This window comes from Ranitomeya variabilis, chromosome 5 (assembly GCF_051348905.1).
Source record: "Ranitomeya variabilis isolate aRanVar5 chromosome 5, aRanVar5.hap1, whole genome shotgun sequence".
NCBI classification, from domain to species: Eukaryota; Metazoa; Chordata; class Amphibia; order Anura; family Dendrobatidae; genus Ranitomeya; species Ranitomeya variabilis.
The window spans coordinates 675734862-675747407 of record NC_135236.1 but is presented as its reverse complement, the minus strand read 5'-3'; the positions used below and the strand labels follow the sequence as shown (position 1 = coordinate 675747407).

At 44.6% G+C, this 12546-nt stretch overlaps 1 protein-coding gene across 2 annotated transcripts in view; it reads left to right on the top strand.

The window, feature by feature from the left end:
• Window positions 1-12546, top strand: part of LOC143777006 (E3 ubiquitin/ISG15 ligase TRIM25-like) — a 334722-nt gene that overhangs the window by 67768 nt on the left and 254408 nt on the right. The window contains exon 2 of one of the 2 annotated variants that reach the window (XM_077266892.1): window positions 4138-5591. The exons of the other annotated variant lie outside the window; for it this stretch is intronic. Coding sequence (XP_077123007.1) covers window positions 4138-4835 — 698 coding nt within the window. The 3' untranslated portion in view covers window positions 4836-5591. Of the gene's footprint in view, window positions 1-4137; window positions 5592-12546 lie in introns of those variants that run through there. 2 annotated transcript variants of the gene reach the window in all.

The following is a 12546-nucleotide window of genomic DNA, read 5'->3' as shown; positions in this document are numbered from 1 at the left end:
ATATTGTCTTATTATCTAGTATATATAAAATTGTTGTATTATTTCATGCAAAGTGTCTAAAAAGCATAGTGCTTATATTGGTATTCACCTATGATTAATTATTATTATGAAATATAGTTGTTAGTTCATTTTATTTATATTGTACAACTCTGTTACCTATTTTTATCTTATTCATTGTTTTTGAGTTCCGTTCTGGCGGTTGTGCGCATGCGCGGCTTTCCCAGGTCTCTGGTTTCATTCATTCCGGCGTCTTTCTCCCTGGTGACGCTGCCTCCGCCTCTCCGTCCACGTGATTTACGTGGGCGGCGTTGTTGGTGTCTGGCGTTGCCGGGGTGACGCTGGATGGATGCGGCCATTGGCTGGGCGGCCGCGCATGCGCCGTTTGAATCGGCCAGCACTGAGTGACTCACTAATTAGCACCCTATAAAAGCTCTTTGTTTTGTGCCTATTGTATACACCCCCCGGAAGAAGGCAGGCGCCAAAACGCGCGTAGGGTATCCTGCACATGTAGGTATATTGAGCCACTTTATTTATTTAATCTATTTATCCTCCCTGGTATGTTTGTATGCTAATTGATTTTACTTGTCCAGCACTGTTTGCACTTTAGTACTTGAACTAAGCACCTTTATGACCATTATAGTGGTATCTTTTGTGCTTATGTGATTATTTAGTGCAATATAGACTTGGTATAGAGTCCGTTTAGACACCTTATCTAGCACATTTGCACTTTCTATATTAGTTATTTTGTATGGGCTTGTGCAATATAGGCCCAGTTGTAATATATATATATTTCTTAAGCAATATTTTTGGGCACTTTATTTGGCACATTGCACTTATTCCTTTTTTGTAGTGCATTTAATTTTATGGGCTTGTGCAATATAGGCCCAGGTGTGATTACTTTGGCACTTTATTTAGCACATTGCACTTGGATTACATATTTTTTTTACACGTTTTTTCGTTTTAATAATATATATATATATTTTTGTCATTTTTTTGTCATCATTTTTTTGCACTATTTTTTATAGTGGAAACTAGTGCTGGTTTATTTCATACCATTGTGGAGGGTTATTAATGCATTTTATGTTGATTGGTTGGCGTCTAATTTTACCATTACATTGTGTTTTTGTATATCAGCTATATTTGATCACATTTAGTTTTTTTTTATATGTAATAATTCTAATAAAATAATATTTTTATACAAAGTCTTTTTTTGCACTGTTTCTTTTCTTGGATGATTTATGTTAATTTTAGTGCATGACGCATTATTTTATATATAAATGGTTTACATATCTGATTAATTAAATAATGAGCAACCTGCCCATACTGCTTAGTCTTCTCTAGCAACTGCAGTCCCACTAATACTGCACCACTAGCACTGTTGCTGTTGCTCCTTCTGATGAGGTCCTGACCACGGATACTATATGGCTGGGCCTAAGGGTATGTTACCACTGTCAGGATGGCCGGCGGTATCGCCGCAGCGGCGAAGCCGCTAGGCGCTAAGCCCCGCCCCCTTAATGGGACGCGATCATGCTGGATGTGTTAACTCTTCACATCCGGGATGATCGCTCTCTCCCATAGGGCCCTGTGATGTGCCTTGTGGGGACATGTGTATATAAGAGGAAGCGGAGGGCACCACTGATTGTGGGAATTAGGGGCTCACCATGGACAAAAGAACACTGAAGGAGCGGAGCGTGCAGCTCCATGTATTGCTATGCAGCTGCACGCTCCGCTCTGGACTTCAGGTGCCACAGCTTGCTTTTAACCAGCGAGACTCGGCCGTATCTCGCAGCAGTGTGTCTCCGGCCTAACAGAGATGGGATGGGGGCCTTACATGGAGCCTGCAAATTGGACTGCAATTTCAAGGTGACAGGTTCTCTTTAACTTCTAAAAATTAACTATTAATAATTCTATTTTTAATAACATTTTTTCTTTACATTTTTTTTCCCCAAAAAATATATATGCAAAATAATTATATTTAACACATTAATGTATTTCAGTATTGTACAATAAGTAGAGCGGGGTACACACAATTACTACAATAAGGGTATGTGTCCACGTTCAGGAAACGCTGCGTTTTTGACGCAGCGCTGAGCCGTAGCATCAAAAACGCAGCGTCCAGATGTTACAGCATAGTGGAGGGGATTTCATGAAATCCCGTCTCCACTGTACAGTAAAAAACGAATGCGTTTTTCCCGCAAAAACGCACATGCGTTGCTTTTTTTCAGAACGCAGCATGTTAATGAGCAAAACACGCAGGAACACCGCAGGTGACCTGCCAGTGACCTCAGGTGCATTTTTGGTCAGGATTTTACCTGCATAAAATCCTGACCAAAGCCTGAAGCAAGCCTGAACGTAGACACATACCCTTAGGGCTCATTTCCACATGCGAGTCACACGTCCGTATCTCGCATGTGGAAACCAAGCCCTGGTGCCGGCACTCAGGAGCGGAGCTGTGCGGCTCCATGTGTTCCTATGCGGCCGCACGCTCCGCTCTGGAGTGCCGACGCCAGAACTTGGTTCCCACATGCGAGACACGGACGTGATTCTCGCATGTGGAAACAAGCCCTAAGGGTATGTGTCCACGTTCAGGATTGCATCAGTATTTGGTCAGGATTTTCCATCAGTATTTGTAAGCCAAAACCAGGAGTGGAACAATTAGAGGAAAAGTATAATAGAAACATATGCTCCACTTCTGTATTTATCACCCACTCCTGGTTTTAGCTTACAAATACTGATGGAAAATCCTGACCAAATCCTGATGCAATCCTGAACGTGGACACATACCCTAAGGGCTCCTTCTCACTTGCGCCAGACTTGGAAGAGTCTTGCACTGCAATACCCCGGCACTGCACCTGGCACAGAGGAGCGCAGTGTGCGGCTGCATGTATTGCTATGCGGCCGCACGCTCTGATCTGAGTGCTGGGTGCAGAGCCGGGTTTTAAACATGCGAGACTCATCCGAGTTGCTCGCAAGTGAGAAGGAGCCCTAAAGGTTAAAAACAGGAGGATGAGCAACTGATGATCTGATTACAGGAGCTTACAGTCTAATAAATGGAAAGCTATTCAAAATGAAAAAATAAACTTCTCTCTCTATTGTCTATTTTTCTGTTCACATCTTGCAGATTAGAGGGTTAATAGCTGTAGGCTGTGCAGTCTGACATGTGATGGACCGCCCTTTATAACACACCCCTATAGTTTCAGTTTCTTGTGCTTACTGAAATCATGGCTTCTGCTGATCTAAGAGAAGAGCTGCTCTGCTCCATCTGCTTGAACATTTATACAGATCCTGTAATGCTGAGATGTGGACACAACTTCTGCTGGGTCTGTACTGATCGTGTGCTGGATACACAGGACAAGTCTGGCGTTTATTCCTGTCCTGAATGTAGAGAAGAGTTTCAGAAGCGGCCAACAGTGAAGAGGAACATAACTTTACGTAATGTAGCAGAACGTTTCCGGTCTACTCATCCACAGCAGGAGGAGATCATCGGGATCTGCTGCACTTACTGCATTCACTCTCCGGTACCAGCTGTTAGATCCTGTCTACACTGCGAGGCTTCTCTGTGTGATAATCACCTGAGAATTCACAACAAAGGACCAGAACATGTCCTCACTGATCCCACAACTTCCCTGGAGACCAGGAAATGTTCTGTCCATAAAGAACTTTTGAGGTACTATTGTACTAAGGAGGATGTTTGTATCTGTGTGTCCTGCAGTTTGGCTGGAAAACATCGGGGTCATGAGGTGGAGATGTTGGATGAGGCCTCTGAGAAGAAGAAAAAGAAACTAAGAAATATTCTGCAGAAAATGACCACAAACAGAAAAAAGACCAAGGAAAGAGTCAAAAGTCTGGTGGAACGCAGGAACAAAGCTCATGAAAAAGCAGATGGAGAAGCTGAGAGGGTCACTGCCCTGTTTCTAGACATCAGGAGATGGCTGGACAACCTTGAGGAGAAGGCCTTAAGTGAGATCTCCAGGAAGGAAAAGCAGGTGTCCTGGGCACTGTCTAATTTCATCCAGAAGCTGGAAATAAAGAAGGATGAGCTGTCCAGGAAGATGAGGTACATTGAGGAGCTGTGTAACATGACGGATCCACTGACTGTCTTACAGGAACCAGACTTGTGTGATCCTGAGGAGGAAGGTGATGAGGACACAGGGGGACATGATGGAGGTGATGATGAGGCCACATGGGGACATGATGGAGGTGATTGGAGTGCAGAGTTTATATCACACACATTATCTGATATAATTAGATATGTAAATGTGACCTTCTCTGTGAAGGATCCTGCAGACATATTACTGGATGTAAGCACGGCTTCTAATAATATTCTGATATCAGATGAGCGGAGAATTGCAACCTGGACATGGAAAACACAGAATCGTCCAAAAACAGCAGAGAGATTCCAGGATTGTCCTCAGGTGATGAGCAAGAGGGGATTTACCTCAGGAGGACATTACTGGGATGTGGAGATCAAACAGTCAGAGTTGTGGATGGTGGGGATGTGTTACCCCAGTATAGGCAGGAGGGAATGTCAGTCACACATTGGATATAATAACAAGTCCTGGGGTTTATATGGACGGCGGCAGTTGCATGATTATAATTATTCAGTGATACATGACTGTAAAGTGACCCCATTACCTCACCAGATCTCCAGTGATAGGTTCAGGATATGTCTGGATTATGAGGCCGGGCAGTTGTCCTTTTATGAGCTGTGTGACCCCATCAGACACTTACACACCTTCACTGCCGCCTTCTCCGAGCCCCTTCATGCCGTGTTATGGGTGTGTTATGGTTATATAAAGATATTGGGGAGCAGAAATGAGGAGCCGTCGCCATAGAAGAAATCTAACCTGCGACTGGTGACCTCTCCGCGAGCAGAATATATAATTGATTATTGAAGCGTTTATACTTCTGACCATGTAGAAATTCTTGTAGTAATCACTCAAATGTTTTGCAAAATAACGGAAATACCGAGATCATTTTACTGCGATTTGTCACCTGACTAAAAGTCACGAGCCCCAGCTCGAGAAATCGACCATGAAGCCCTTATCATTGGGATCAGTACAGATTCTGGGTAATTAAGGCTTATAATGTTTTAAGGTATGCTCACATGGGGAGGATAAAATTCATAGCTGCTTTTTTACAGAACTAGCACCTCACCTGCCTGTGGGTTGTTTCCGTAATTGCAACTACCCATCATTGAAGTGGATGATTTCCTAATCCAGTCCTTCGCACATGTCAAGAAGAAAATTATTCTGTGCTATTCCCGCAAGGCCCATCATCCCCAATCCCCTAAACTTTTTTACAAACTAAGGCTAATGGTCATCGCAGTCATGTAAGATACAATATGTAAACAGTAAGGACCTCGGACTGTGGGATCATCTCTGCAGGCATAGGGCAAAATTAATAGGGTAACTGTGTAAATATGTTTTGTTTAGATTTTAGGCTATTTCTAAAACTTTCATCCATTTTTGTAGTGAGCGATCTCCGCTTATTATGCATATTGGTGGTCGTCTCCACAGATGGTTTGTAGTGGTCAGAGTTTTATGACATACTGTATCTTACTGACATAAGAAAATAATAAAATTTTTGAAAAATCCAGTTAGTGTACAACTTCTTTTTTTTTTTATTGGGGGAACAGTTATTTTAATCTGTTTATATAGACTTTAAGCATGTAGGCCCCGATTCACCAAGATTGTAATTTTTCACACCAGTCTTGATGAGGGGTCAGGGTGGAGCATGAAGTATCTGATTCATTATGAGGTGCATAGCCTCATATGGGGCTGGAGTAAGATCTGTGACATAATGAACATCACTGCTAGTTATGAGTTTGTCGAGTGGGGAGTCGTCATACCCCATTACGGTTCCACTCACTTTGTTGTAGCTAGGTGAAAATGCTAAAAGCCGCAAATTGATTTTTCAAAGCTTTTTATATCAGAATTCCTGTGTAAAATATTTCATGAATTAGGGCCATACTCTTCCTTTTACTTAAAGATTAGGCTCCGACTGATGGGACCCGTACTGACTGACAGAAAAGGGAACTTTTATGCCCAAGGGGGGGACATTATTCCCAGTTAGAATGGAACAGCAGTGCGCACAGCCTCTCCATTCATTTTCTAACGGACTGCTGAGTGCTCAGCTTTTCCCCTCTCCCCAATAAAAAATATCCTGAACCACTGCATACTAGACAGGTATAAGGCTGCCGACACACTAGCAGTATTTGGTCAGTATTTTACATCAGTATTTGTAAACCAAAACCAGGAGTGGAACAAACAGGGGAAAGCTATAATAGAAACACGTCACCAAGTCTGTATTTATCACCCACTCCTGGTTTTGGCTTACAAATACTGATGTGAAATACTGACCAAATACTGATAGTGTGACTGCAGCCTAAGGCTAGGGTCACATTGCGTTAGGGCAGTCCGTTTAGCGCATAGCGCTATGGACCGCGCTAACGCAATGTCCCAAAAGGGATCGCGTTAGCCGATCCCGCTAGCACAGATCCCCGATCTGCGCTGGCGAGGAACGGACCGCGAACGCTGCAAGCAGCGTTCGCGGGCCGTCACTCAAATGACGGCACGTTGCTAGCGCACGCCCAATGTGGGCGGGCGCTAGCGACGCGTTCGCCATTACAGGCAATGGCGTTAACGGACTACGTTAATGCCGCGGTGTAACGTAGTCCGTTAAACGCGGTCACATAACGCAATGTGACCCTAGCCTTAGAGGAAAAGTATAATAGAAACACGTCACCACTTTTGTATTTTTCATACATTCCTGGTTTTGGCTTACAAATACTGCGTTATAGCAGCGGTGTCTACAATAGAAATTTCGACAATAGAATGTATTGGATGCGGTAAATCTGCATTGTTCAATGCACACATGCGGATTTAACTATGTGATTGACTGCAGCGTTTTGGACACAGCGAAAATACGCTGCATTCAAAACACTGCTGATCGTGGGCACGTATCATTACACACCTCACTTACGGCAGCCCCAGGGCATAAGAGCTTGCAGTCGGACGGTGCCCGCTTCTCTTGCATTGAGGCTGCTTCTTAGCTGTGACCTCGGCACGCTCCCTGGACTGTCCAGGTCAGAGCTGTGGACGGAGGTCGCGGACATTTTGTTGTAGCTCGCAGCATGTGCTGTGGGCTGTTATTTCTCCCCTATCATCACACGCAGTAGTACGATGATAGGAGCTGCCTGGGGAAGAAGATGCCGGGGAGCGGAGGTCCAGGTGAGTGTCTGTGGCGGCAGCAGGAAACGGCGATCGCAGCCTGTAATTAGTATTACAGTACAGGCTGCGCTCACCGCCGACCTGTTCAGGGCCCAGCAGGCAGATCATCACACTGAACCGGACACAGTGCTGCGTGGGAGCGCAGATAAGGTAAGTACAAGTGTTTTTTTTCTTCTATGCATTGCATAGATGGAGGGGCCATATACCCCTGGATGGAGGGATCATATACCCCAGCACTATATTGGGCCATTATACTGTATGAAGCACTATATGGGGCCATTATACTGTATGGTGCACTATATGGGGCAATTATACTGTATGGAGCACTATATGGGGCAACTATACTGTATGGAGCACTATATGGGGCCATTATACTATATGGAGCACTGTGATAGGCCATTATACTGGGTGCAGCACTATATGGGGCCACTATACTGTATGAAGCACTATATGGGGCCATTATACCATATGGAGCACTATATGGGGCCACTATACTGTATGGAGCACTATATGGGGCCATTATACTATATGGAGCACTATATGGGCCATTATACAATATAGCACACTATATGGGGCCATTATACTGTGTGGAGCACTGTGATAGGCCATTATACTGTGTGCAGCACTATAAGGGGCCACTATACAGTATAGAGCACTATGATAGGCCAATATACAGAATAGAGCACTATATGTGGCCATTATACCATATGGAGCAATATATGGGATCATTATACTGTATGGAGCACTATATGGGGCCATTATACAGTATAGAACAGTATATGGGGCCATTATATTGTATGGAGCTCTATATGGGGCTATTATACTGTGGGAAATTATATGGGGCCATTATATTGTGGAGCTCTGTATGGCGCCAATATACTGTGGAACGCTATATGGAGCTATTATACTGTGGAGTTCTACATGAGGCCATTATACTCTGGGACAATATATGGGGCCATTATACTGTATGGAGCACTATATGGGGCCATTATACTGTATGAAGCAATATATGGGGCCATTATACTGTATGGAGCACAATGAGGTGCCATTATACTGTATGGAGCAATATATGGGGTCATTATACCGTGTGAAGCACTATATGGAGCCATTATACTGTATGGCGCATTATATGGGGCCATTGTATGGTGCACTAAATGGGGCCATTATACTGTGGGGCGCTATAAGGGGCCATTATAATGTATGGAGCGCTATATGGGGCAATTATACTGTATGGTGCACTATATGGGGTCAGTATAGCATGGAGCGCTATATGGGGCCATTATACTGTGGGGCTCTATAAGGGGCCATTATACAGAGAGATCGGCGACTCTGATGAGCAGTATGATGAGGTGTATTTACTGACATCACCGCTATTCAGAGCCAACAGGTCTCGCGGAGCGCAGCAGGACCCTTAGTGGCTGCTGCTACAGCCTATAGAGCCTTTGGACATCGGATTCGGACATCATTCTGAGAACGCCATGGACTATGTTGGACCTGTGTGGGAGCTTTTTGTTTTCTAATAAGTGGGAGACCAACAGACAGTGCTTTATCTTTATTTTTGTTGTTTTATTTTTTTTTCCTGGATTCCATTTTTGGATTACGGCTGACCTGCATGTTTTTTTTTTTTTTCTGAAAATAAATTGGTGAACCAGGGAAAGTGTTTTTTTTTTTCCAAATATAATGTATTTCTGTGACTGTTTTTTTTTTTTTTTCTTTCATTACTGGGTTAGTATTGGGGATGTCTGATAGCCCTTTCTCCACTACTAACCACAGGGCTTGATGCCAGATGTGATTTTTGACAAATCACAACTGTCCTCATCCCCAACTGCCATTACCCCGATTGTCACCACACCGGGGCAATCAGGAAGAGCAAAGGCGAAGTGCCGGAATGTTCACATCTAATGTGATACGACACTTCTGGGAAGGGCTGGTATTTTTAGACTGGAAAGGGTCCAACCAGGGATGTTCCCGGCCTGATAATATCAGCACACAGCTGTCTGCTTTACCTTGGCTGGTTACCTATAATAGGGGGGACCCCATGTTGTTTGGTTCAACACCCTTTAATGCCACATGAAAGGCAGTAAAGGGTGCAAGTTTATTATGTGTAAGGGGCTTGTGCAATTTTGTCTACTGGTTGTTTATCTATTCTACCTATTTATGGTATTACACCACTGCTCCCATAGAAGTGGACTGCAGACATTGGAGCTATAACAATTTCAGGTAAGAAAAAATAACCCTGAATTATTGAAATCTTCTGAAGGGGAACCAGAGAGACACCAGACAGTCAAACTTACACCGGCACAATCGAAATCATGAATTACAGAAATATCATTGGCGACTGAACAGAACAAGGTACATATAAAAACATTCTTTGCATTCCACATTCCTGCCACTAGGTGCAGTGTCTTCTGCAGGTACAGGTGAGATAGAATTCACCGATTTACGCTCTTACTAATCTACTTTCCCATCAATGTGTTGAATGTCTGGAATCGTTATTTTTCTTGAATCCTGGATGGAGCTTGGGATTGTGTGATGCTCCAGGAATACCTCTCAACTTTGTTATTTCTTCTGTTTCGATCTTCCAGATCTGCCATCTTTGCTTTTAGATTTTTCACTTCCTTTCTCAGTTCTTTCTGATCTTTTTTTTTTTTTTAGTTGATTCTGTTCCTCTTTCCATGTGGAACACCTGCCAGGACCGTGGGGTACTCGGTACCGGGTCCGGTACTTAAAGGGATGTGTCACGGCGGGGGCGACCCGGTCCGTGGCCCTGGGTGCCCATGTAAAAGGGAATGTCTTTAAAGGAGTTTGAATAAAGTAATGAAAGTTCATGATGCCACCTGTGGTATTCGGTCAAGGGTGACCGACGCTGCTTAAATGGGTCCTCTGGGGGTGATGGTACTGCAGCATAGATTGTATGGCTTCCCACAGGTGAAGCTAGGTCCCCAGGGCACCCGGTGTATAGATAAAGATGGTGAATGAGGTAGCAAGAAACGGAGGACACAGAGTTGCAGTCTCTTTATCTGGTTTACTGATGAATTCAGGCAGCCACAGACCATGGTACCAGATCATCGATGCAGATATGGTCCTGCCGGCTAGCGAGTTGGGAAGTCCCCCTTACCAGGTGGAGTTGGAAGTCTTCCTACTAGCGCTGTGTTGTAGTCCCTTGCTGCCTTTGGCCTCTCACAAGGTCCTCACGTCTTCTCTCTGTCCCCCTTGCAGGTAGGACACTGACCCGAATGACAGGTAGCGCTGGCCTTTTTACAGGATCTCTATCATGACCCGGGCTCACTGTGCTACTGTGCCTAAGGTGGACAGGTGACTTGCAATCGGCTGTCCTGCTAGTTTCTGCTGTGAGGCATGGAGTAACCCCCACAACTTCGGTTTTCCGGCTACCGGTATCAGCATTCTATTTTAAAGGTAGCCCAGTCGCAGCTAACCTCCTCACTTTCCTTTGCCTCTTTACTCCACGCTCTCTACAATCTGTTCTGCTTCCCTTCCTCTCTTTCCAGGAGCTGCAGCACTTCACGTGGCTGCACGGCCCCTCTCTTGCTCTCTCTGCCTCAGACTGCTCCAGTCTGCTGTCTGGCACTCACTGACTGACTGACTAACTTCCCCTCCAGCCAGAATATTAATATAGGGGAGCCACCCACAAGCTGGATCAGAGCTCCCCCTTCTGGCCTGGAGTAACAACATGTTGCATGCTTGTGATACCTGATAAAAGGAATCCTTCCTCGATTCCAAGCATGACATCCCTCTCCCTGTGAGGAAAGCAATGCCACTGTAACAACCAGGGACCTGGGGTGTTACACATGTTTTTTAGCTTTCTGTTGTACGCTTCCAGTTTTGTAATAATATTTTCCATTTAGCTCTGGAAAAACATTACATTATTTTTCTATATTGATTTGGATTCAATTGCTAAACACTTTAAGGAGTTGTATAATATATTCTGCTGGTGACAGGTTTCTCCCAGCTGGTCTTATATTCTCCCAAGGATCTCATCGATCTTTATCTAAAGCAGTGTTCCCCCAACTCCAGTCCTCAAGAGCCACCAACAGGTCGTGTTTTCAGGATTTCCTTAGTATGGCCCAGGTGATGGTATTGTTGCCTGTCTACTAGATGATGGAATTCTCACCTGGGCAATACTAAGGAATTCCTGAAAACATGACCCGTTGGTGGCTCTTGAGGACCGAACTTGGGGAACACTGATCTAAAGTATACTAGCTTGCTGATGGTTTCTCATTAGGGGAGTCACCAAAATCCCTCCTGATCCTTTGCTTGTTTGGACAGTAGGAGAGGGATGAATTTTCAGGATCTTCTTCATCTTGGCCATAATTCTCCTTTGCTGCCCCTTTAAGAGTATCTTTCCCCCGATTCTAGTGTTTTGACCTTAGTACTATGTTTCTGTGGGGGTTTGTTACTACATTTCTAGCCCATCAGTATCGTTTGATGTTTTGCTAATCTCACGTCCTATATTAGAGGAGTGAGTACCTTCTAGGTAATCAGGGGTGAAATGTCCAGGAGGTAGGAAAGGGGATGGTGAAATCCAGCACAGGAGCTATTAAAATAAATTTTTGTCACGTTAAAAACAGGAATAAAACAAGTGATGTCCTTACTCGTGAGTATGATTTATGAGTGAGGACATCACTGTCCAAAACGTGTAAGGTTCCAGTGCTGGATTTCACCGTCCCTTTTCCTACTTCCTTGTCTTCTCATGGATACCGGTCCTGAAGATCCTTGCGTCAGGTATTATCCTGAATCCATGGATATTTCTCTACCATTGGTGAGCTGATGACCTTCTTTTCTTTTTACAGTGAAATGTCTAGGGTTCCTGTCACTGTTTTCTGCAGAGACGTTGGCCTCTGCCTGCTTGATCTTGACTTCATCCCCGCTTCTGCCATCGCAGCATGTGATCGTACGAGGGAGTCCCCACGGCTGAGAAGCTCTGTGAGGGAGCGACCCTAGTCTCCGACCTGAAGGTAAGAGGTTTAGACAATCTAGGCATCAGAACCTTGTCTTTTTTATCTGCCCTGGTCACGAAGGTCATGGGTGTCAGAAGTGGTGGGCTCAGGCATCTAAGTGTATCTTCTCCTTGCCACTGCATGGATCTCTGGTACTGGGATGGAGGGTGCTGTGAAGTTCACTCATCTCCCAGTCTCTGGTAGTCTTTGCCTGTCGATGTGAACCGGTCCTTGGTGGGACCCTGGGCAGGTGCTAAGGCTTTCTCCTTATCCTGCAGGTCCTTCAGGATATGCTGGGCTTTACCCTCAGGCTGCGGGAGCTTGCTATAGGCCACAACTTTATTAGGAGAATCTAA